The 26,791-nt window shown below is 40.4% G+C and overlaps 1 protein-coding gene across 7 annotated transcripts in view; it reads left to right on the top strand.

Moving 5' to 3' along the window:
- The window catches only part of Hs6st2 (heparan sulfate 6-O-sulfotransferase 2), a 295,069-nt gene that overhangs the window by 185,129 nt on the left and 83,149 nt on the right, over positions 1 to 26,791 (top strand). For 4 of the 7 annotated variants that reach the window (NM_001077202.2, NM_001290468.1, XM_006541519.4 and 1 more), the window contains one exon: positions 25,171 to 25,203. The exons of the other annotated variants lie outside the window; for them this stretch is intronic. In NM_001077202.2, the coding sequence (NP_001070670.1) occupies positions 25,171 to 25,203 (33 nt within the window). The remainder of the gene's footprint in view (positions 1 to 25,170; positions 25,204 to 26,791) is intronic. 7 annotated transcript variants of the gene reach the window in all.

The raw sequence follows: 26,791 nt of genomic DNA, 5'->3' as shown, positions 1-26,791 counted from the left end.
TAAGACACTCTTGTTTCTCAAAATCCTGGATGGTCAAGTGCATTTGTCTGCTTTTTCCAGATGGTAATCTTGAGTTAACTTGACTTCCAATGGTAAAGGTCTTCATCTGTAGGAGAAGCACTTACTTACATAGTTGTAATCCAGGTTCCTTCATGGTCAGGCTGATGTTTGGACTGAGTAGCCTCTGTATCCAGGGTCTCATTTTAATTGACCTTATGCCAGCCTGCAGAAGTTCTAGTCCTTTCCTCTGGCACATTTAGATCTCTGGAAGACAGCCTCAGATGTAAGGTTGAGGCCGAGGCTGAGCAAATATGGCAATGGTTCTAGTAAGAATGAAGAATTTGATTATTTGATCCTCTGCACTGCAAATCCCACCAGCCTCCACTTGGAAACCTGCAACTGTATTTAGGAAACGTTGTTTTCATAAACTGCTGGTTGTTCAATAAGCCATAAAATAGCCAGTAGAAGATAGTTATTTGCTCTACAAAATCGTTTTTGTAACATGACTTTAATGTCAGAGCAGTTGCTGCATTTCTTTTAGTTTCCTAAGAGATGTGACACAGTAGATTAACTGTTGATATGAAAATGCAGAGTTTCCCTTAGAGCTGTCGGCAGTCTTGCTCAATTCTTTCCCCCATAGTTCTGCAGCCTACCTAGGGAACACATTTGGACATGTCCACTGCAAGGTCTAGTCCCAGAGCTATTTGGGTTTGTCAGCGTCAAGAGGAAGCAACAGGGAGGAAGATAATTTTGTCTGACCTTGGGAGGGTGTCTGTGAGTGAGGTAAAACAAGACAAGATTCAGTCCACTGAGGGTTGTCCTTGTCCAAAGATATGACCCCCGTTCTCCATCCCATCTCAGGCTCTGTAAAAAAGGCCAGGGCAGGCCTAGAGTTTTCAATCCTGGCTGAGGAAGCAAGAGAAAGCCACTGGAAAAGAAAGAAGACTGAGCCAGAAAGGACAGTTGGGGACTCACTCAAGAGACCATGTTCTGTGAAGGAAGGTTAGTAGGTAAAGGCTGCCAAGACTAACACAGAAACCTGCCCGGGCCTAGCTGCAAGGGCTAGGTGAGAGCACAGCCAATAGGTCTGAGGACACTGGGCTTTGCCTGGCACCTTCCCTGGTCAAGGGCACACCTACTTTCAGGAACGGATCTCTCAACTCAGCAGGAAGCTTGCATAGCCTTCCCATGCCTAATCTACTGGCTGCTGAAGCTGGCACTTGCCTGTCCTGAATTTGGGGCCTTCCCTCCAACTGACCCTGTGAAGATCAAACTATACTTTAGCCAGAGAAATGCCAAACAGCTGCGATTACCTCTTCTGTAGGCTTGACTCTTTTCCCAGCACTGACCAGAGGGATTCAGTTAAATGAGTCAGAAAAACAATCGGTGGATTCTATGATTGATGTTGGGGTGGTACATGTATTATGACAGATGGAATCAGCTTGAGAAAGGCTAGATTCCTACCCCAGTTCCAGACTCTCTCTCTCTCTCTCTCTCTCTCTCTCTCTCTCTCTCTCTCTCTCTCTCTCTCTCTCTCTCTCTCCCCCATGCTGCTAAAATGGTGGGGTAAGGGCTAACAGCTAAATGGTGTGGGGGGGGCATCACATGGAAAAAAAGTCACAAATAGAGTTTAATATATGCTTGCAACCACATAGTGGCTAAATGCTATCCAGCTTTCCCATTACCCTTAACATGGGCTAGTAAGTTCTCATAAGGGCAATAGATATTTCTTCCTGAGAGTGCCAAAAGTGCTCTCTAGCAGATATTAGGATATGTAAATATGAATTACTTACCATGAAAGGATTCTTGTTAGTTCTTTGAGATTTTCATTTAATCTAGTTTGACCATATTCACTTCCAGCTCCTCCTAGATTTGACAACCTCTTTCCCTACCCATCCGCATTTTTGTCTTCATTTTGCTATTTAAAAACTCAGCAAGTTCAATCTATGCCACCTATATTCTCCTTAATGTGACAGCATGCCCAAGATCTTTGTGTTTCATGCTAAACAAAACCCCAGCACAAAGAAGTGAAATGGACACAATGAATGGATTCTTATCATGAAAATATTTTCATCCTCAGTTATATAGCTAGAAAGAAAAATTACATTGCTTCCCTAGTGCTGACATCATCACTAAGGTGTTACTCTGTGTCTTTAAAAAGTGTTATTTCTCCTAGAGCTGTGTGGGAGTTTTGTTTCATCTTGTGTGAAATTTTATTTTTATGTGTATGCGTGTTTTGCCTTCATATGTACAGCATGCATTGTAGTGCCCCCAAAGACCAGAAGAGGTCATAGAATCCCCTGGAACTGGAGTTACCCATGGTTGTGAGCTGCCATGTGGTACTGGGAATAGAACTGGAGACGTCTAGAAATAGTTGGTGCTCTTAAATGCTGAGCTATTTCTTCAGCCTAGAGGGCTATGATTGCTATTTATTGAGGACTGTATATATAAGTTACGTCTTAGTTACTCAACATCTAACTTCAGTTCCTTTCACCCCACTTAATAAAACATTCAATTTATCACAAAGAAAGAAAGCAGTCTTAGGTGAATGTGTGGTACAGAATTACACATTAGAGCCTTTCATTCTGTGCTGACTTTGTTTGTATTCTTAGATCCTAACATATTCTCAATCTAAAATGTTTATAATTAGTTCCCCACACAGTATGGACTATTTGACCCTATGTAGCAGAACCTCCCCCTTTTAGGCCTCAGGATTGCCATACATAGGCAGAGAACATCAAATTAGCTGAGTTCTGGTACCATAAACTCACATCTTCTCTACCTTGCTTTCCCTGCCAATTAAGGACCCTTAGTCTCCAATTCAAACTGCTCCTTTTCAGTGATCCTCTCACCCCAAACTCAAATAACCCCAGAGTATATGAACTTCAATGTGGACAACATACTCAGAGTGAGCCTTGAGATAAGCTTCTTTCACGTCTGATGACCATTGCTAAGAAGGCTCCACACTCTTATTCCAGATTGTTTGCCTCTTTAGATCTGAGCAATGGAATGGACTGCAAAGGCCTGACTAACTGCATGGAGTCCTTGCCACAGGCTGCCTTTTGCCATTTGATATCTTATGAAAGTCTTTTCTTGTAACTACTGGACATTTAAATCTTCTTATTCCTGTTTTCCAAGAAGTTCTGTAACATATCTTGAATAGAGTGATTGTAAACCTAGGTAAAATCTGCTTTCTCTCTCCATAGCACTGTCTTTGGCATAACAGTAATGATTCTGGTCACGTACAAGCCTCCTTCCCTGGGAGGAGACACCAAATGATAGTGATGTATTAGTTGTTCAGCTGACAATGACTAGGTCATTAACAACATCTCTTTATTTTTTGCTTTTGGTTTACATCTTTCAAGTATGCTTGAAGATGCAAAAAAAAGGGATAATATAATTTGGTTTGTCAATTTGAAATGATAAGAAAATAAATTGTGTCTTATAAATTTAGTTTTTCTGTTATCATCATCTTTCTCTGGGATTTTTTTTTTTTTTTTTACACACCACCCGCCATCTTCCCCTCTACCCCTCACACTATTAATGTTCTTTTAGGGGGTGCTCATCTCTGTTGTTATACTATATCTTTTCAGGGGTTTCTGTCACTATTCACTTATTCTCATTCATAGGTGATGTAGCAAATTGTGAATGGTATCCAAGACTATGCAGTCGGGTTTGTACGAGCCAACAGGTCATAGACTCTCTTTTTTTGTAAGATTTATTTATTTTACTTTATGCCTCTGAATGTTACATGCCTACAACCCAGAGAGTGTCAGAAGAGAGCATTAAATCTCCTGAAACTTATGTAGGGATGGTATGAACCACCATGTAGGTGCTGGTAATCAAACCCAGGTCATGTTCAAAAGTACCGCTTCATAAGGGTACACTAGAGCCCCCGCTCCAGCCTTAAGCATACTCTTTTTTTTTCCTAATAATCGGGCTTTGATTAGCGACGCCATTGTTTATGAAAAGACAGACTGTGGTGATTCAAGCTAGTCAGTTGAGTGTAACTGAGATCAGCGTGAGAACAGCCAGGGCCTAGTATATGTGGAACATCATGAGAACAGAGGAGACGTGCCCTGAGCTCAGGCGCCTCTCTGAGGAGGAGCCATGTTCTTAGAGAAGGGAATGAGCTGGGGAGGTTCTCACGTGCATATGATTTCATCTCCTCGTTTTCAACAGCTCTCGTCACTTTACTTTATCTGCCATTTTAGAATCCTGTTTTCTCTTGGCACAGCTGATAATTTGCTATTTGTTGTAATGCTTTCATTCTTCTGTGGCTTCTCCATTTTCCCCTTTACCTGGAATTTCTTAGTCCAGCAAGGGTAGCTTGGTCTTCTGCTCGTTGTTTTTGCATTTGTCTGTGAGGGCAGCCTTGGAATTTGTAGCTCAAACCATCTTCAGTTTTTAGTTTGGAGAACTTATGAATATTCCCATAGTCACTATTAGTCTTCCATTCTGACAATTTCAAGTCAATAATAGAGGAGAAGTAATATGAAAATAAGAAAATATCATAAAACCCATTATTTTGCAGGATTAAGCATTTCATATAATGCTAAAAATGTTAAACAAAACAATTAATGGTCATGCTTCCCCTTTCAATTAGTGGAAATACACACACACACACACACACACACACACACACACACACAGAAACTCTCATTATCATGTTGGACTATTCCTTTTTCCCCCCACCATCTGCTTATCTAATTGCATGGAATTTTTTTTTTTAAATCACGAGATTTTAGAGTTCCAGGTATCTTAAGTGTTTATCTAATATAGTGATTTGAGAGAGAGAGAGAGGGAGAGGGAGAGGGAGAGGGAGAGGGAGAGGGAGAGGGAGAGAGAGAGAGAGAGAGAGAGAGAGAGAGAGAGAGAATGAATGAGTAATTTGCTAGGACTAACTATCTCTATGGTTACTTTTATAACCATAAAGCAAAGATGAATTTCATAAGGCCTAGGAGCAAATGACTGATGCAAATCTTTACTCACCTTTCACTTTGCGTAAATACTCTAATTGTTCTGAGTGCCAATTGCAAAATGGAGATAACTCTATTTTTAAGGTTTTATTGCTAGGATTAAATGAGAAAAGATCACAAAGCACTTAGTAGATAGAGTCTATCACATCACTGCAGATCCAATGTTGATACATTCTAGATGTTTCCATTTTTACTGTTAAGTCATGTCTATGATTTCTAGAACCTTCAGTCTCTGAAAGACATTTCTACTGTTTCCCATTTTCCTATTTTCAGATTCTAAGCCATCCATAATTTCAACAAATGTCTAGAAAATTTCTGCAAATGTGAATGGCTCAGAGTTACCCAAAGATAAAACAGAGTATTCATCTATAAAGGTCTGCAAGTTAGCTTCTAAAACAATCCTTTGCTGACTTTAAGAGGCAAAGTAGCCTGGCAGTGGTGATACACCCCTTTAGGCAGAGGCAGGTGGATCTCTATGAGTTCAAGGCGAGTCTGGTCTACAGAGTAAGTTCCAGGACAGCCAGAGCTACACAGAGAAACCCTGTCTTGAAAAACAAATCAAACAAAAACAAAGCATCAACATGAAAAGAATCAAGCAGTTCTCGATTGGCTGATCAGATTCATGACATGTCAGAAAGAGGGGTCAACTGGCTCATATGTCAGTTTGAGGAATAAATCATACTGGATATTCTGCTTAATTTCCCATTTTCTATTCACTTGACAATATATCTTTGTTATATATTGTCAAGGAACAATTTCTGCTTCACGGGCAGAGTTAAAAGGTCCTGGAGGGACCAAAAAATGCTTGAGAAATAGAATTTTCTTTACCTACACAGTTCTCTAGCAGAATGGGACTAACTTGATCACTATGGAGAAGGGGGCTAGGGCACTTGACAAGTTTCTGATCATAGAGGACAGAAAGGAAAGGCAGAGGGAGAAGGGTTCCTAAGGTCTGATAGGTCAAATGTGTTTGTTCATTGCCTGACTTAATAGATCTCAAGCTTTATGAACCACTTGCTAAGATAAATCAACATCCTTTTCTAGAGAAAAATCTCTTGTGTACTGTATGGTTGCATCACTTGTCAATAAAAATACCTGTGGTCTATAGGAAAGAGTAGAATAGAAGGTTGGACATCTGGTAGGTAGAAAGGATTCTGGGATAGAGTCAAGTACAGGAGGATTGGTCCCCAGAAAGAGAGGAAGAGGGTTATATGCAAGTAAGGACCAGGTGAACAGTCACATGGTAAAACTTAGAACAGAATAACAGGATTATTAAATTACAAAACAGTTGGTGAATATGTCTAGCTATGTGGTCTAGGTATTTGTAAATATATTCCAGTCTCAGAGTTATTATTTCCCAGGAGTTTGGTGCCAGGAGGGAAAACATGCGCTTACAGAAAACTCCCTTCTACATTCTCCTGTCAAAGCAGAAAGAACTTTATAAGTATATCTATATGGAATATAAGGAAACTGAGGCTTTGAAAGAAAAGCAAATCTCTGTCCAGGTTATTTGATCCACAGTGACATAGCAGGCACCATTTAGCTGACTTTGTGTGAGCACTGGGCACCAAAGGAAGATGAATTGTATTTTCCTATACATGCTTCATAAAGGAAATGTGTTGTTGTCTTTCTGCTTATGATCACCAGAGCTTAATTGTTTTTTTTCACTCTTAGAGGATGGCTGCACGAGAATTAGCAGCCTACTTTGCCTGACCTTTATAGTGTTGATAAAGGCAACCTTGATTCATGATGCATGAGCCGTGGTCTTTGAAACCGATGAGAAATGTTTTGTTCATTGAACATGCAAACAAATTACTTTCCAAGGGCTGAAATTTAAACTGACATTAAGCTCCAAGAACATCTATATTTAATTATACATAAAGGCCAGAAAACAAATTGTGGCTTTAAAATAGTCCAATTAAGAGAGAAGTCCCACCTATGCAAATAATTTATTTCACGACAACACTACCCTTTTAGTTTTGGCATCATTTGTCTGCATTAGCAGCATTCGCTTCGAAGATATTTCTAGGGAAACCCTGAAATTTGAACTTCTATTGGAGATAATCAGCCAGCAGAGTTTCCAGGGAAGGCTGATGCTATAGAATCAGGAAGTGTGTTGGCTTCTAACAATGCTTGCCTCTCGGTAGGAGGAATACTAATGAAATGCTATCTATCGGTAACCATATATTTCTCTCAGGATGTGACTAAGGGGTGAAAATGTAGTGGGAGGAACACAGGCAGGAAAAGCATGGGGATCGGGATCTTAAATCTGACCCAGAGCAATTCCCTTCTCCACTCTTGACCTGGGGTTCCTCATCTGTAAATTCAGAGGCTGGAATTTGATTGCCAAGTTGGAAGAAAACAGGAAGAATTAAAATGAAAAGCAAGACTCAAATAAAGAATGGATTGGCTGTTTCTATTTACCCCTTGAACCCCCACACAAACACCTTTTCACAATACACGCACACACACACACACACACACACACACACACACACACACATATATATGCATTGACTAGTTTTTCCTCCCAGCCATGCCACAGTGTGGTATTGTAAAGTGAGCACTGGACCAGGATCATGACGGTGTGTTTCTTGAATAATTAATATGCACAAAGGCAAAACTTCTCCATTTCTTAGTTTTCCTAACTACAAAGTGAGACTGTTTGGTGCTCATTGTTTCCCCAAAGCTGTATATGGGTATAGTGAGCACATGCGGCTCTCCTATGAGACATAGCTCTGTAGGTGTATTTTATATATATATATATATAATTCCGATGTGTAGTTCTAGCTTAGCATCCTGACTGGTGTGGTCCTTTGGTCATCCCACCACTACTATTCTGAGACACAAGTGAACAGTTCCTGGAGGACTATTTCAAGCCTTCTGTGTCCTGCTGATTCTGATCTAGTGATATGGGGATTAGCCAAATGTGTTTTCAGCCTGTTCCTTCCCAGCAGAGTCTTTTCAGAGGGAGGGATGTTTGTGTAGGATAAGAAGGTGGTGGGCATGAGACACACTCTGTGGAGTTACTATATGGCAAGCTGCCAAGACAACTTGCCAGTTGTCAGCCATGTGAACTTTCCTTGAACCATACAGGGACCTGATTAAATTAATGGATTCCCAGCTTTTCAAAATCTTTTCTCTGGTGGGTTGGTTGCCTGTTGATTATTAAGGTATTTAAAGAAGGCAGTGATACTTTAAATTCTTTATCTTAGGGAGATCAGGGCCAGCCTGAATTAAAAAAAAAAAGACAAATAAGGGGGACAAAGCAAGGGGAGACTTTTGCCTGCATATCTAGGCCAGTTTAGCAGAGCATGCAGATCAAATGTTCTTATAGAACAGAAGCAGGGAGAGTATGGAGGTGGCTTGGGTTGGACTTCCTGGGGCACAGCAATTCATAGCACAGTGCTGCACAGCGGGATAGTGTAACTTTAACTCTTTCAAAGCCCAAACTTTTCTTAAACACTTTAACATCCCTTGTAGCCCACCAACTACCAGAGGTAGTGGAAAAGAAAGGATATGGGGGGGGGGTGGACCTGTTTTATAAAAGGTTCTTTGGAGCAACTCCCACCTGTGTTGTCTGGAAATTGGCTGTTTGGTGCACAGGTTAGCAGTGGTAGCTTGATCCACTTGCCAACCCTTGATGGATACACCAGCAGTCCAGTTCGGTTGAGTCCGGATAGCAAACAAGAATCAGCAATGGTGGTACTACCTAGCAGAGACTGCCAGGACTCAGCCTTGGCACAAGCTAGCAGGAGGGACCAAGAGGGACTCCAGGAGAAGTTCTTGGCTATGCATCTCTCAGTGAAGCGAAGATCACTGAAGATGTGAGACCTACAAGTGCTGCACAGCTAGCTCTATAAGCAAGCCTAGCTCATCCTCAGCCACTGTACGTTGAGTCCTATTTATACCCTTCAAACATCACATGTCCTCCACGGGTCTTGCTTCAGCACCTGTCTTGCCTCACCATGTGTCTTGCCTCAACACATCACCGTGACATCACTCTGTTAATCAGCCTGAGTCCACACATATGGCAAGAAACTGCAGCACACCACCAGAAGTTTTTTGGTGCATTTCTCTCTGTGGAGTTCCAACAAATGGAGCTCAACTATGCAATGTAAGGCAGACCAATACATGGGTGTTGTTAGCAAAGAATCCTTCCTCACATGTCCTTTCATATGCTTGCTTTAGCAGAATATCCTTTCACCTGTGTCTGTTTCCGCTAAATGTTCCCTCTCGGGTGTTTGCCCCAGCAAAACATCATGCAACTGACTTTCCAAAGAACTCTTAAATTTCCACGTCAGGAGAGCTCATTAAATGGAAGGTACCAGTGTTATTTTTGTGGCATTCAGTTACAAAGGAGCTCACTATAGATCCAGATGTGACCCAATCTGTTCTTGACTTACACACCCAGAACCCTTCCCTAAGTTCTATGGTTTCTACAATGAAGGTATTAGACTCCCATTACTCATTTTCCTACTTGGTCTCTCAGAGTTCCCAATAGGAAGACTGGTGACTGCCTTCAGTTTCTCTAACTGACCACCCAGAACCTCAGGGTGTCAGGACACAACTACCATTCAAATTATTTTCTAGCTCTGGGCATGATGCTGCATACCTATAATCAGAAGTGCTTAGGAGCTGTAAGCAGAAGGATTATAAATTTGAGTGCAGCCAGTGCTATGTAGCAAATTAAGGGGAAATCGTTTATCATCAGCAGTTCTCATGTTTTTCAGCTTCAGGATCCATTCATTACTCCCCCCCCCCAATTATCAAGTACTTCAAATTGTTTTTTGCTTATGTGGGATACAGTTATAAATATTGACTGTGTTAGAAATTAAAACTGAAAATTTAAAATACCTGTTAATTCATTTAAAATGAGGATAGGATACCTATTAAATGTTTCCCCAAATCACATAGAGACTAGTTGTTATATGAAAAACTTGCTGATTTAGAAAGCAAAAATTATTAGCAAAATTAGTGTTTTGTATTTTGCAAATGCCTGCTATTTACCTTCATAGGAAAGTCATCGGTTTTCATATAAATGCATTTATTTGAACTGATGTGTTATAGATTGAGTTAAAGTATATGAATAGAATCCAGCCATATACAGGCAAATATCCCAACACTGGAGTCAGGGACAAGACATATGTATTCCAGGGGTTCTCTGGCCCACCAGCCTAGTCTAATTGGTTGAGCCCTAGGTCCTAGAAAAAACCTTCTTGTTTCAAAAGGTCAAAATGGATGACTCCTGAGGAATGACTTCCAAAATTGGGATCTCTGACTGGAAAACACATAGTCAGTAAATAAACAAACAAACAAACAAACAAAGGAAAAAACTCTACTAATATAATTTCAAAACTACTCATCAAAATCTCAGGTAATTGAAGAGTCAAGGATTCTGAAACAGATTAGGATCATCAAGATTCTATTTCCAGGCTTCCTTTCCTTTCTTCTTAACATGTTGAGGAGGGACATTAGGCTTGTGCCTGAGCCTTTCCTGGATAGTGACAGGTATGTCATCTTATCGGTGACAGTTTCAGTGCCCGAAAATAGCATGTAATGGCTTGAACGATTTAATGGCATCTCAGAATGTGGCTGAGCTGCCCAGAGAGTGATATAGACTGCAGGAGCCATGGATTCAGTAGTCATCCAGCTGTCTGATCACTGAAGGAGAGAGACAGGCCATAAGGGCAAGTTTCAGTGATATACTCACATGCCATCATCTTGAGAGCTAGATATTCATCATTATTATTTATTTCCCAGATCTACATCAGACTTTTATTCCAAGGGATGGAAGCCAGTATCAAATACCATGGGATCTAATGGCCTGCCGAACCCACTGAAACTTGTAATCTCTCATGGAACAGAGAAGGCAGCATCATTTCTTTCCTTCCTGCCATAGTCAGTATTGATTTTGTGACATTTACTTCAGAACATCACCAGGGAGTTTGTGGCTTTGGTTCTTACAGTTGAGAACATTTCTCTCTGGGTCCTCTGCTGAACTGGATGCTATGACTCCCATGGGCATGAATCTAGGGGACAGGTCCACATCAATCAAGTGGACCTTCTATCTCTAACCTCTAGTCTGTGTGCATGCACAAAACACACTCCCTGAGCTGTGGAGGAGGGGAGAGCTTCCACTCCCATATGTCCCTGTTTGCTTTGTTTTTCCTGTTGGCCTGAGCATTAATTAAGAGGTCCAGACCCAAATGCCCAGCATTACAGCCAATCATTTAGGCTAATTGGGTGTCACCAATTTAATGGAACTTTTCTCTGAGAGTTAAAAATAGAGATAAAACTCATGGAGAGCGTGAAATCTTGTACAATACTGATGAGGATGTAAGATGGTGCATCTGCTGTGTGGAAGTCTTTGGCAGTTTCTCAAGAAGTTAAACATGCTATTACCATATGATTCACTGTTCTGCTCTTAGGTATAAATCTAAGAGAGGTGAAAACACGTCTACACAAAAACTTGCATATGAATTGTCATAGTCGCATGAATTGTGACCGTGCCAAACAGAAACAGGCCAAATGCTCAAAAGTAGGTGAATTGATAAGCAAAATGTGTTGTCTCCATCCAATGGAATATTGTTCAGTCATAAACAGGATCAGATTTTTGATATGTGCTACAACATGAGCCAGTCTTCAAAACATTATGCTGAGTAGTGAGATATGCCAGATTTTTAAAGGCTGCATTATATGATTTTGCTTATATGAATCGTCTCAGCAGGAAAATTCATATAGACAGAAAACACATTTCTGGTTGTCATGCACTGAGTTGTGTGGAAGATGGAATAACTGCTTAATGGGTACAAGATTCCTCTTGAGGTGTTGTTTTGGAACTAGAGAGAAGTGATGACTTCACAGTATGTGAATATTCTAACTTCCGCTGAATACTACACCTTTAATCATTCATCTTAAATTGCATGGATTCGCCTTAATTTAAAAATACAAAACATCCATAAAGCCCACCTGAACTCTTGACTACTGTCTCCTCTTTGATTGCTTTCCCTCATGAATGTCTGTGGAATCAGGAACCGAGTTCTGAGCTGTGAGGAACAAATAAACTCGGGATAGTTTACAGGTATCTCCAGGAGTTGTGTCTAGTGGAACCAGCTCATATAATGCATGGTTTTCCATACTCCTAGCTTCATTGTGAAATCATGGAAGACGTGAGTCATGTTTAACTCAGTTTTGCATCCCATGCACCTGAAGTTTCCTAGTGCATCAGAGACACTCGACGGAGCTTTGGGAAGGAGGGAGGCAGGGAGGGAAAGAGGGAGGGAAAGAGGGAGGGAGAGGGAGAGAGAAAGAAAAGAAGAAGAAAAGAAAAAGAGGAAGGAATGGAGAGGAAAGAAAGTGCCCATTGTATTTCTCAGTCATGTCTATAATCATAGTGCTAGTAATGATTGTACCACATTATCTCCTCAGGATAGATATGTGGACTTGATTAGGAAGTGAGGATAGAGTTGTAGATGAATATTACTCCTTAAAATTTTTGGATATGAAACATTTTGGTTATGAAAAGGAGGGATGGAGGGACAGATATGGTATACAGCACAGATGAATCTTGAAAACAATATGCTAATTGGAAAAGGCCAGTCATAAAGGATAACTACTACCATATGTCTCAGAGGGACAAATCCATAGAGTCTAGAACTACATTTATGGCAGTCAGGATCTGGGATAACAAATGCATAGAAAAACTAAATGTAAAATATCAGGGATTTATTTGGGAAATGATTAAATGTTTTCAATGTTAGTTGTACATTTCTGTGAATATACTAAAAACCATTAAATTGCACACTTCAAAATAGATGGGTTGAATCTGAAATGAAATTGTTAAACTTACATAAGTCAGAGGAGTAGAGGTTACATTTTGAATCAAAGGGAGATATGTCTGTAGTTTGGAGAGATGACCCTCTCAAATGTAAAGTACATGTACAAAGAGTTTTTAGAGAAAGGTTCTTTTAAATTGGGCCTCCTTTAAAGGAGCAAGTGGTGTGCGTTTCCAGTTCATTACCCACCTGATAAGGGGCTAGGGTCAGAGCAACTGAAAGCCAGAGTGTGAAGGGCAACTGCCAGAAGTTGGTAGTTAGAGATTGATTGTAACATATGTCAAATAAACAAAGATTTTATTTTCAGAAAACCAGCTGCCTGGTGATTTCTGCTTTGCAACAGAGTTCCCTATTGTGATGAGGAGAAATGAGCACACCCAATTATGGGCCACCGCTCTAATTAGCAAGTTGTCAGGTCCAAAATTCAAATAAGAAATACCGAATTTCCCTTACATTCTTTGGGTATGTGCTCAGAATTTTCATATTTACCACACTCTGATAGGCTACTAAAGGGCTATCACAAGTGAATGGTGGTGGGACTCATGTCAACATGAGTGGAGATATTTAGTTAGTATCTCTGGATGCAGGCAGCATCTATATCCCTTGCTTTTCAGTATGAAGACACTCCCATAGCATCACCTCAGTAAGCTGACAGATTGGATCCCATGATCAACATCTCCTATGTCCCAGGGAGGTAGCCTTAGCAGCCTGAGGTGGCACACCAGAACCCAAGGGGGGAACTATAAATCATTTGACCTGACAGATTCTCCTTAGGGCATCTTTTTTTCCTTGAGTCCAAGAAAACAAGGATAACCAAAAGTGTTCTCAAAAGGCTAAGCCAAGGTACCATCCAAAGCTTCGTTGGATCTAGGCTAGCCGATGAGAGTTCAGGTTCATTACAGCAATTGCAAAATTGGACACACAAAAATTCAGCATGTACTCTTTTGTACTAGGAAAGTAGGTAAAGAGAAATGAGGTGGTTCCATACTGTTTGTGTGAGCAGCTCACAAGCTCCTTTCTCTGCGTGTTCACTGAAGGGCAATGGGCAAAGTGCTTCACTTCTTCGAGGCTCAGTTTTGGGGCCTGAGCAAGAAGATGGGAAAGGATATCTTACAGTTACTGTCGGAAAAGAAAGCTTAGTCTTCCTTCTGCAACCTGATACCAGTTTCCCCTGGTCCCTTTGCTACTATCCTTCCCTCTTGCAGGGGTTACTAGAGGGGTTTTTTTCTTTTTATTTTGTCTTTTGATGAGAAAAGAGTGGCGTTTTATAAACTCCTAAATGCAAAGTGTAAGGGCTAGGAGAAGGTTTGGGGCCCATGCTTAATGCTCTGGCCCTTTATAGATCCCTTTCTCTCTCTGAAGCTATAAATTAAGAGTTTGGATTTGATGGTCTCTTAGGAATACCTTTCTGTTTGAATAAGTTTAAAACTGGCTGTGATCAAGTGTGCATGGCCTGCTTCACCATGCCATTTCAAGCCAAAACCTATGATCTCCCAAGGCGTCAACTCATCCTCTTACCATAGGCACACAGTCTTCTTCCAGCCTCCTCCCTCTGCACTTTGGTATCCTTGACCTACATATCTGGATTCTAACTGTTCATTTTAATCATATTCTTGTATTGATAAAAAAATAAATATAGAAACAATAGGGGGAAAGTCCGCTCTTCCTCCTCACTGTTCCAGAGAGACTAGATCTGCCTGCCAATTCACAGTCCCTGAAGGTACCAGGCCCACCCACAGCCACTTGATTTATGTCTAAAGCACAGCACAGGTCCCAGGAAGATTTACACTGAGCTCTCATCCAGGGCCCTTGTGTTCAAGTGGTTTGCACGATATCCTGGAATTCAAAATGAAAAATAGTCCCTTGAGAAGCTTGAAGAGAGGCATACATGGAAGCACTTTGGACTGTGCAGTTCCCAGCTCTCAGTGGAAGTGTGTTCTGCCTAGCTTGATTATATACAGTGACCCTTTCAATATCAGGGCCACATTGAGGCAAGCACAGAGTCTAATGGGCAAGGCATAGTATTCATGGCTGGAGGATTGAACGTTTCTGTCCCGGTAGCTTTACTTATTAGCAATATGACCTTGAGTGAGTTGCATTTTGAGACCCGTCTATCTTCCCTGTGAAATGAGAATGATGTCTACCTTGCAACACCGCAGTGCAAGTAAAATCAATTTCAGTTAGATCTACTTAGTGGCTAATGAGCGTGGGGACAGACATTCTGTGATTCTGGGCTTGAATGCAGACTCTACCACTTACTGTGCTAGTCCCTCTGAGCTCGATTTTTCTTTTCTTTTTGCATTCTTTTCTTTCTATTGAATTTATTGTTTGCTTTTTTGTTTGTGTACATATTCATATACATGCGCATGCACATGGCAAGATCAGAGGAAAGCTGGAGAGTGTTGGCTTTCTTCTTACTCAGGTAGAGTCCTGGGGTTCAAACTCAGTTTGTCAGACTGGCCAAACAACTACATTTTACCTCCTGAGCCATGGTTTTCTTATCTGCACAATAATTTTAGACTATTTTCTTTGGATTAAATAATCCCTGTAAAGCATACAGTGACTGGCATAGAGGAAGTCCTCGTTACATGCTAGTTAATGATAGGAATATTGTTATTTGCTCATTAAGGGATAGGTCCCAATAATTCTGGAAAACATATTTTTCTAGTCTATTCTGCAAATGTGCCCTGGTTTGATATTTTGAAGAGTAAACCACTGAATATTTTTGGTCCTGATTTTGCCCCATAGTCCACAGAACTGTTAATTGTTCATTCAAAAAATGTTTCCATGGATAATTTAAGAAAATTTAATTAGGAACACACTGTACATGCTCTATTATTTATTTATTTTTTGATTGTGTGATAAAATACCATCACCAAAAGTAACTTACAGAAAAAAAGGTGTTTATTTGAGCTATGGTCCTGGAGGCAAAGTCTATAAATGCATGGGAGGTATGGCAGCAGGCAGGAAAAAAGTGCTTGCTGTTTGACTGGTGTGGTGGGTTTGAATGAGAAATGTCTACCCATAGGCTCATGTAGTGCAACACTTGTCTGTGGTTGTTGCTGCTGTTTGAGGGGGTTATGGAACCTTTAAAGGTTTTTGTTGTTGTTGTTGTAGTTGTTGTTGTTGTTGTTGTTTTGGAGTTTTCTTTTGGTAGTTATTTTGAGAACAACCCCAGAAATGTTTTGTTTTGTTTTGGGGGGGTTCATATCGGAGGAAGTACATCTCTGAGTCCATGCTTTGAGATTTTTATAGCCTTGTTCAACTTCTATAGTTATTCTCTCTCTTTCCTAAATATGACCTCTCAGCTCCCAGTTTCCCCAGAAGACATAGGCCGGGCAAGTGGAGGCAAGAAAAGCAGTGGCCCATCAAAGCCCTTGTCACACAGCTTCTTTTAAATCATGAGGAACAGCACTCGACTGTTTCATTTACTTGATCCTATATATCGCATCTTCAGAAACACCTGAGCAACATGCAGCTCCCGACCCCTAAAATGAAGAATGTTGGGTGTGTTACATTAAACAGATATTTTATGGCTCATGTAGTTTGTGTCTTTTGCTAGGAAGTGCTGGGATCACAGAGAGGTCCTAGTTCTGTTGAGGAAAATGATACTGACAGTTTGAAGTATCCAAAGAAGAGGTACCGTGGTTCCGGAACACAGTTGCGGGACTCAACTCTAGTTCACCATTCACTTTTCACTTGGCACTAGCTTGAATGATTTTTCCCATCCAATCCACTGTTCTCACCATGATGTGACTTCATCAGAGACATAAGCACCCCACCGACCCCCATCCTTGCTGAAAAGGACTGACATATATCCATTATTAACCATCCCATGAATCTGATCCTGTTAGTGATTTCACTAAACATTTTTTGGGAAGGATCTCAATTCTTACGTTAGCGCTGGCCAAATGATTCCTTGCTAGGGACCTTGTACAATCCCTGTGGTTGAACATTCTAACATGAGTGAAGCAGTTATACGTCATGTTAGCAACTTACCAACCTTTTGTCTGTGTCAACACAAGCTATTAGGAATACAATGAAGCAGAGCTTTGCATGACTGACTGTATAAGATCCAGTGGAGCCCTTTCTGCTGGTTTAAATAACATGCACTGTGGATCTCCCAGACCCTAACCTCTTAAGCCTGGAAGTAAAATAGGAGGGAATAATTCCAAATGTTTACTTATAGTAATCTAATATTGTATTACATATTGTAAGTGCCGTTTTTTTTCTAGTCTCTCTTACAGTGGACGGCAAGTCTGTCACACTTTGGGAAATTTCCAAGGGACTCTTGATTCTTTTACTGCTGAAAAAGTATACAGTGTGACCAAATTGAGGAAACATATTATAAGGTCACATCCTACAACTACAGGGAACTCTAAGGCATGTATGAAAATACTTGCTAGATTTCAACTGAGAGTCAGCTTGTGCTTGCACTCGTATTTTAGACTTCACAGGCATCCTGCATCATGAATGCTAACACTTCTCAGGAAGAAGGACAGCAGATTTTCTAAGGTTGGTGGCCCCCCATTTTGTTTTGCTTTGCTTACTCCATTACAAAACACCCATTTCCCTGCTATGGGAAAGACTAAATTGATAAATAGGTGACACAGAAGTGCCTTCAGATGGCCAAGGGCAAGTTAAGACTGACCCCGTTTCCCACCAAAACCTGAGAATTCCTTGGTTCCCCAGATTCTTAATTGGAGCATCACTAGAGGGCACTCTTATGATGCCAAAGTGGGAGAATTTTATTCAGTTCTGGTGTGTGAGGGTGGGAGTGGGGGAAGGTGAAAGGAGGGTGGTCTGCTAGGAATGCAGACAAGAAAGAGTTGAGAACAGGCTTCTGCCACTAAGGACTGACTCACTTGACAGCAGAGAAGAAAATCCTTCTGTGAACAGGCTGTGCAGCAAGCTTTCTCATCAGATCCATTTTGTTTCCAAAATGTGATTGGTGCTTCATCAATAAAGGGCTCATGTATTTGGCATTGTGTTCCTCAAATGAAAAGAATAACGGAATAGTCGAGGTTAATGAGAGAAGTGGTCAACTCATAGGCAGCAATCAGACTGTGAGTGAGAAGTTATCAGAAAGAATAAAACTGTTGTTTCTACATACACAGCTATAGAAATGAAGAATGAAATATCCCTTGAGTCTTCTGTAGTTGTTTTTAGAGTCTTTTGCAGTCCTAGCACTTTACTTGTTCTGAAGTGTGGTGTGGATGTGAGAGAAGATGCTCTAAGCTAGTGGTTCTCAACCTTCCAAATGCTGCAATCCTTTAATATAGTTCCTCATGTTATGATGACCCCCCTAACCATTACACTATTTTAGCTGTTAGTTTATAACTAATTTTGCTACTATTGTGAGTCCTAATGTAAACATCTGATATACAATACCTGGTTGGGGGTCTCGACCCACAAGTTGAGAACCATTGTTCTAAGAAGCCTCTAGTCCGCATAGTATGAGTGACATACTATTAAAATGGGTCCTGGCCTTGGCTCTGCCACTGCTATGCTCTGTCATGAGTCCCTGTCCCCAGCCTGATTTCAGCATCCAGAAATGTTGAGTGACTTCAATAGTCCCTAAAAAATGTCATCCAGTCCTCAGAGTGTCTGTTTACATAACCTCATTTGGTAGAGTCTAAAACTAGGCTTACAGTAGTCAGAGATATGGAATAACAAGTGAATAGGGGACTCAAATCTAAAATGTCAAAGATGAGTGGTAAATGCTGAAATAACCTTCTGTATCACTTGTTTATAGCAGCCACTTGTGTTCTGACTCAGACATGATGTGATAGGCATCTTGGGATAGGTGCTGACTCTGTTACCATTAAAGGTGGTAATGAAAGGATTTGCCACCCCCAAAACGCTGATGTGTTCATATTAGTCACTTGTTTAGGTTTATGGCTCTCAACAAATGTAACCTCAGAGATTTAACATACCAAGTCATCAATAGAATCCCTTAAATTGCCTTAATATGCCCCAGTTAGGCAGCTCCTAGCTTGTGTGCTGAGTGCTGTCGAAATTCTCAGGCAGGACCATTCAAAGATGCCTGGGGAGTTCATGGGCTGTCTGGGGATTTGATAAAAAGAGGAGGCTACTGAGGAACAACTTGTCTTCCTAGCCCTTGGCATGAGGGTCTCTTAGAGAAATTCAGGAGTGTTTTTGTCTAGATCTCTGTTTATTAGACTTGGGCTATATAGTTCACAGAAAGTGCCAGCCTAAGCCAAGTTTATCACAGAGTCTTAGGCTATTATAATAAATAGGAACTAGGGAAAGGCACCAGTTGACCCTATTACCCACTTAGGAATGTGTTTGCCAAAGTTTTGAGCCAGATATTCGGCAGTTCTGAAATGAGGACCTTAATTATTGCATTCTAGTCCAAGCTACCCATATTGCATCTAGGGAATAAGCAACCAATAGCTATGAATTAAACGCACCACTATAATTGATCTGTGTTGCATCTCATGTTATTAAGGGGTTATTAAAAAAGACTTCTTTATTGTCAGAGGGTTGAAGGTAAAAATCAATGAACAGTAATTACTATGGTCCTAAAAGACTCTGTACTCCTATGACTATTGCCAAAATACAAATGCCAGATTGAAATCCATGTTGGCTGGCAGAAAATGGAATGACATGGGGTTAAGTTTGGAAACCAACTCAAGTGCCTTGGAGAAAAGGGAGGTACTGTGAAAGGAACAATCAAAACAGACTCAGAGGACTTCACAGTTGTGACAACACCTGTGGCTTGTGAATTAAAACAGATAATCAAAGTGTACTTAGGAAAGATGATCTGGACTACAGTCTTCTCAGGCTAACCATGAGGTACCCTGTTCTGTGTGGCAAGCATTATTTCATGTGGACTTGGTATAGACTGAGAAAGAATGCAAAATGGCCAAACAGTATGGGGCACATCCTTCCACAATTTTAATAAGTGTGGCTGGCTATTGGTATATAGGTATTTTGGGGGCACTGTTTTTGACAACCTGATTCTGTTCCCAGTGAAAGATGGCTCAGTAACAGAGGCTGGAGAGCTATTGCTGTGGTCTGACAAAGTCACTATCATTTTGGACTAGTCTCATTTTAAAAATAATTAATTTTATTTTATTTTATATGCATGGTGTGAGAGTGTCAAAGCCCCTGGAACTAGAGTTACAGACAGTTATGAGCTGCCCTGTGGGTGCTGGGAATTGAACCTGAGTCCTCTGGAAGAACAGTCAGTGCTGTTAACTGCTGAGCCTAGTCTCCTATTCTCTTACCTAGTTTTTCTCCTAGGTTAAAATACTTCTACATAAAGGTTATTGCATGCTGACTCTGATTCTTGTCATCTGCTACAGAATGACTATGTATAATCTCAACTGATCATTACAAGTAACTTGAGAACTACCCTATACTCAAACTCATTGGCATGCTTACAAATGACACCAGGTTTCTTCTCTGACTGGACTGGTTTCTCTTCTAATTGGGCTTCACTAATAATAATGTATTTTATACATATTGTGTATCATTATTGGTACAGACATTATAATTGTCCCATCTTGCAGGCAAGAGAGTTGAGCAGGTAGTAAATGACAGTACACTGCTACCCAATCTGTATAATTCCTGGGCTTATTTTATGACCCCAAACCTCTGCTAAAAGCAACAGTTTAAAGATTTATATAAGGGAAAAAATGAGTTTTAATGGGACAAGCATCCAGGCCCTTCTTTCTGGCTCCCCCATCTGTCTGAAGCAGTTTGAACAATCTTTAACATAGGGTTTTGTAGACATTAGATATATTTCTAGTTATAGGGAACTCATTAGCTTAGTGAATGTAGAAAGGGTTTTGTCATCATTAATTGCTGTTTGTTTACCATTAGCATATTTTACATTTGATTCTCAGAAGCCAAAGGAAGACCGTAGTATAAAATGGAAATAAGAAGTGTAGTGAGTTAGTTGACTGGGAATCTACTAGGTTGGAGCAAGGTGACACTGGAAAAAATGTCCAGTCAAAGGCACGGTGGGGACGAAAAGAGAGGGAGAAGGAAGGGGGGAGTGAAGGAGAGAGGAAAAGAAAACAGAGACAGTAACAGAGAGACAGACCAAATGTACCACTTGCTTGGAAACCATTTGCTTGGAAGCTCCGGAGCTATGGTAAGCAATTGCTTCCTACAAATTTGCAATCAGACCAAATGTTGCTGTAGGTAAAGATTTAAGAATCCTTCACCAAATGAGAGCATCCTTTATTTGAGATTGTGTGACTATAAAAGTCTCTGCAAATACACCATTCTCACCCCATCCCAGGCTCTTGGCAGTTAAACCACGTATATAAGAAGAAAGAATTGGAGTAGGGAAATGTTGGTCGATCAGTTGTTGATTTTTGATGGCTTCCCAATTTTTGATGTAAATTTTCCACCATAAAGAACCAGCCACTTTGTATATTTAAATAAATAGAGCTGTTTCCCCAGAGAGAACAATGGCCAGCCACATTTCCATTCAGATACTGTTGTTTTGACCATGTCTCATTTGCTTGTGAATGCAGGGTTGCTGGGCTCTCTGAACCACCAGTAGCAGGTTATATTGATAAAACAGCTAGACTAACACAGTTCCAAAATGGAAAGTAGAGAGATGTTGCGCTTGGAAATGGGGTGCTTTAAGAACTGGCTTGTTGAGGGAGTTCATCTCCAAAAAGTCAGTGGAAAAGATTATTGCCTAAGATCAAATGAGTCATTGGGAAAATTGGAACCAGAAACCAGGAATCCTGATTCCTGGGCAAGAGATCCTACATTTTGATTCAGTTTTGCTTTTCTTAAGGTCTTGATTTGGGTCTTAATATCGAAGTGAATTGCTTTATTTTTTTTCTGAAGCAACAAGAACTAACCCTAATAATGTACATACCAAAGGTAGGTGCCATAGTTGGAGATTCCTGGTTTAGATGAAGCCCTCAGCTGAAGTCATTTTCCTCAGTGGTCTAGGTACTTCGAAGTTCCCCAGACTCCAGTGAAATAGCCTCAGTCATCCATGCCTATGCAATCCACCCTAATTAAACTCAGTGGGTCATAACAAATAACCTGAGAGTAAAAGTTATCATAATTTGGGCAAGGGAAATCAACAGGAAAGGGGGGAAATCTAATAAAAATGCATTGTATCTATGTATGAGATAGTTGCAGAAGAAAAGGTGAATTCCCCTTTAGAATTTCAAAATCTCAAGTACTCCCACATTTCCATTGTTCCAGTGATAGGTGCATTGCTTTCATTTCTATCTTTTGCTTTCCCTGTTAACTTGATATTTTTAGATAGCTGCTGCCTTTTGAAGGTTGATCCCATCTTCTTGATCTTAGCACAACATCCAGGTCCTGGACTGAATATCCAGGACTCCTTTGTCTTCCCAGGCCTGCTGTTTTCCCAGAATGGGGCTTGCTAAGGGCTAATGAGTTTAATCTCAGCATGTCACCTGAGTCACCTCTTAGAGGAAGCCATAACAACCAATGAGAAAAGCTCTATTAAGACGTGGAACTGACATATTATTGTCTTCTTTTCATAGTTTACTTTTTAAAATTCATACTATATCCCAATTGTAGCCCCCCTCCCAGTCCCACCCTTACAAATCCCTCTCCCCATTATCCCCTCCCCTTCTCCTAAGGGAAAGGAAAGTGCCCCCTAGGTACCACTGCACCCTGGGACATCTACTCCCAGCAAGAATAAACACCTCCTCTCCCACTGAGAACTGACCTATTATTGACAGGCCTTGTTTTCACAACCTTTCAAAAAGCACTGGAGGCTCTTGGGACAGCTGGAAAGAACCCTAAGTGATAGCCTTTGGGGAGGGCTTTTAAGGGGAAGAGACCATGCCTTTATTCTGTTCCTTCTAATCAGAAAGCAGTTTCTTCTACTACAAATGTTGACTGTGATGCCACTGGGTATGTTCTCCATACATAAAGAAAAGAATAAATAAAACCAGGAGAAATACTTTCACATATGGTATATTTCTGGAGAATCCTTATTTCAAGCAGATGGCCCACAAAATATTCCACAGGATTGCAGACTTTGCAGAAAGGAAGGATTTTGTTTGTTTGTTTTATCCACTGTTATATCCTATAGAAATTCCTGGCACATGTTGGATAATACATGTAGTTTGAATGACTCTTCATGATTAAAGGATCTTTTTAAAGGACTTCATTTGAGAACCATTCCAAAGGGAGAGTTTATGTACAGTTGTGTAAAGTTTTAAAATTAATTCCTTTTCTTCTAATCCAGCTTCTCTCTCTCTCTCTCTCTCTCTCTCTCTCTCTCTCTCTCTCTCTCTCTCTCTCTCTCTCTCATTTATTTTTACTTTCCCCCATGGCTTTGACTCACCTACAATGGCTGTCCATGCTTTTGATTGATGTCCCTGTAACATCTTCGTGGCTCATCACTGAATACTGCACCTCTGGCCATCTGGACACTCAGGTAAGGCAATGAACTCTTTACAATCTCCTCAGTGCAATCACTGGGAAATGCTAACAAGCAGGAGGGAAGTTTTCCTAGAAATAAAAAGAGATACTCTCAAGAGATAGCACCTCCCTGATTGAAGTTAAATTTGACCCAGCCCTGATACAGATCAATAAATCAATAGAAATATTTACATCATTTGTGGATTTCCATTCGGAGAGTATAATAAAAATTATGGTTTTAGAAACTACTGTGTAATTTACTTTGGAAATTCCTGGACGTAAAACAAAATCAATATGTAGTATCATATTTTCATTTTAAAAGTGTTCTCTTATTTCTGTTTTTGACAGGATTTTCATTTGTCTGTATTTTCATCCAAAATTTCTATTTTCTTTTGTTCACCAGGCCAAGTGTGGTACAAGGGCTTCTAGGCTGTCTTGATTGTATGAGGATGTTATGTCATGGGGTAGATTAGTATGCTCTAAATTTCTTCTCTGTTGTGGTTGGAGTGAAAGATAATACATTGAGCTTGGGATATCAAGTCAATTCATGGGGGTATCTTGTTGAAGGATTTAGTGTCAGAACTCACCAGGTATATCATGTTGGTTTCTCAGAACACTTGTTTCCTCAGAAGTCTTAACAACCGAGAAGCAGGAAAGTGAGGTATAACTATACCAAGGACTCAAGAATTTTAGAAAGTAGTATACTGTTCCCCAAGTGATGATGCAAGCAAGGCTCTGATGCTGGCTATGCTATTTAAAGATAGTCTTAACTCACCCTAGAAGCCTGAACACAGTTTTGATGTAATGAGACACTTCTCCCATAACAACGTGCAGGCCCTTATAACATTTTTTTTTGTATGCACAAGGAAGTATACAAAATTGTAGTGCCCTTTGTTGTGGTGTAATCAAAATCAGAAAGCTAACTGAGTCTCACACTGATCTGGCACAACTTCAGAGACAGACGCTACTCAGATGAGACGTTAACCAAGATGGCCCAGTGGTCAAGGAGCTTGCGATCTAGTCTAAGGGCCTGAGCTCAATCCCATAAGCTTACATGGTACAAGGAGAGGACCAACTTTTGCAAATTGTCCTCTGGCTGCTATATGCATATCATGGCTGTCCTCTGACTGCTATGCACATATTATGGCTGTCCTCTGACTGCTATACATATATCATGGCACAAACACATGCACGTGTACACACACACACACACACCTAAACACTCAAATAAATGCAAAAGAACTAAAAGAAGTTCACACTGTAGATTTACTGTTTTGTGACTCCAAAGACCTGTGTTATGAGAAAGATCTAAGCAAGTTTTATAAATGGAGAGATATATTGTTTACTTACTTTGATGGATATCTTGTGTTTGGGTGCCAGACACGACAGTAATGAATTATTTATCACTTTGTGTGTGTGTGTGTGTGTGTGTGTGCGCGCGTGCGCGTGCGCGCGCCCGTGCGCGCGTGCACGCACATGCATGCTTTGAATTTCCATCTCATTGAAGAGTGTAAGCAAAGTCTAAAAGTTCTTTTCATTTTTTTGTATGTGTTCATACATTCCCAATGATGTGAAAAATCTCCCATAAGTTCTTTCATTGAAACATTTCCATTTCATTCATGCTCCAGGGTTAGGCTTGGTCTGGGTTTGGGTTTCCTGGTTTTTCTCTTTGCTGAGTTTGCCACTGCCCCTTGAGAAAGAGAATGGAGTTAATCTTTGTGGTAAATCCATCGTTCCCTTCCCTCAGCAATTCAGAGGTTGGCTCTCAGTGCTGCCCTTCTCCTTTTTAGCCTTGTGATTTAAAATGCCCCCACTTATTATAGGTGAGCTAATGGGAATCAAAATGGGAAAGACACCATGAATTATTTCCTTTCAGTTTTAGGAAACGATAAAAATATAACTTTTCTCTTGGCAAGCTCTTGCTACTGGTTTTACTGTTCCTTTAACAGGTGGAGGATTTTTCAGATTCTAGATGGAACAAGGTAAGCAACAATGTATTTTTAGTTTAACAAATCCCAAGGAAACAAAATAAGAAACAGAGAGAGAGAGAGAGAGAGAGAGAGAGAAGTAGACTCTGCAGTAATCTACCAGCTTAATTAAGATACAAAACAGTTAATTTTTCTCATAGATGCTTGGCTTGTTTGAGTTGAAAGCAGCATGGAGTCTCAGGTCTAATGGCAGAACTCATTTGGAAGTGAGATGAAGGTTTAGCTTGCCCCACTCCAGAGAGTTAGCTGAAATTGGATGACAGAGTGGACTGTATGGGTAACAAGATCCCTAGCATCAACAAAGTGCTTCGGTGCTTCAGGCATGTGGCCTGCTCCTGGGGTGGGTGGTGGTATACAGAACAATTGGACCAACATTTCCTTAACAGGGAATCAGGTATTTGACCATGTCTTTCTTTTTAAGTATGCAAGTCTGTGGACTTGCAAGATGGAGTGACCCCCATAGGCAGTAGGCCTTTATTTGTCACATGAATGGTGCTGGAGCACAAATTTAACCAAACATAAGAAACTGCATTCTATGTGGAAAAAGAAACATTGAAAATGTTCCAAGAAAGCACCCACTGTTGCCATGGGCTGTGTCATATTGTCACCAGTGCTGAAGAGGCTAATGAGATTTTTTTTTAAATGTCATGCTCTATTTTTATGGCATATTTTCTTCTAAAGCTGTGATGTTCACCAGTTTTATATTTGACTTATTGTGGGTTTTTTTTTTTTTGTCCAGAAATATTTACCAATGCCTGTTTTCTCTTCCTACGCACCTATGCCTCTGTATTACCAAATAAATCTGAGAGTAGAAAGGTGATGATTTTGGCATTCCTCCACTAGGTTAGGCTCTTATAAAAATAGATTAGATGGGGTCACTGTAAGATGCACAATTTAGTTTTCAGGAGCTGAGATGCCATATTCATCCTCAGATCTTTCAGACTATCTGACAACTGAGAAAAGTCACTGTTTAATGTTCTAGTCCATTTGTAATGCATTAAAATACATGGTATAGACAGATAGCAACACTTAGTCACACATTGCTATGGGAGGGTATTTTTAAAGATCATAGTCTGGATATGTGTCTTTGTGGCAAGAATATTACAAGTTGTTTCTGTCTAGAGCAGTGACTTTGAGCGTGTCCCATTTCCACTATGAGCTTTGATTTGCTCTGGTGTGAGTAAAATTGGGTGGATGATTATTATCAGAATGGTCAATAAAAGAGAGATTATTTTCCCTATAATTGCTTTTATAGAAGTGTTGATAGTTTTTATTCCCTTTCTGCTTTAAAAGTTACATGGTAACACCATTCTGACGTGCTGTTATGTTTATTATGGTGCTGCTCAGTTGGAGCAGGAGTTGTCAGGGCAACCTTATACAGTCTTAGAACGAAAAGAGGGGTATAGGTGGTGAGGTAGGAAAGAAACAGCTTTGGTAAATATTGATGGGGCCATTTTTGGTGGACAGAATGAATGATTATGAAAACCATTTGCAGGGCTTGCATTTTTTTTTCAACCACTGTTAAAATAATAAAGCAATGATTCATTTGGTAATCCTTATTGTATATGCAGTTTCATAAATG

The sequence above is a fragment of the Mus musculus genome, chromosome X (assembly GCF_000001635.26).
Source record: "Mus musculus strain C57BL/6J chromosome X, GRCm38.p6 C57BL/6J".
NCBI lineage: Eukaryota > Metazoa > Chordata > Mammalia > Rodentia > Muridae > Mus > Mus musculus.
The sequence above is the reverse complement of the archived record's forward strand: the minus strand, read 5'-3'. Positions and strand labels throughout refer to the sequence as shown.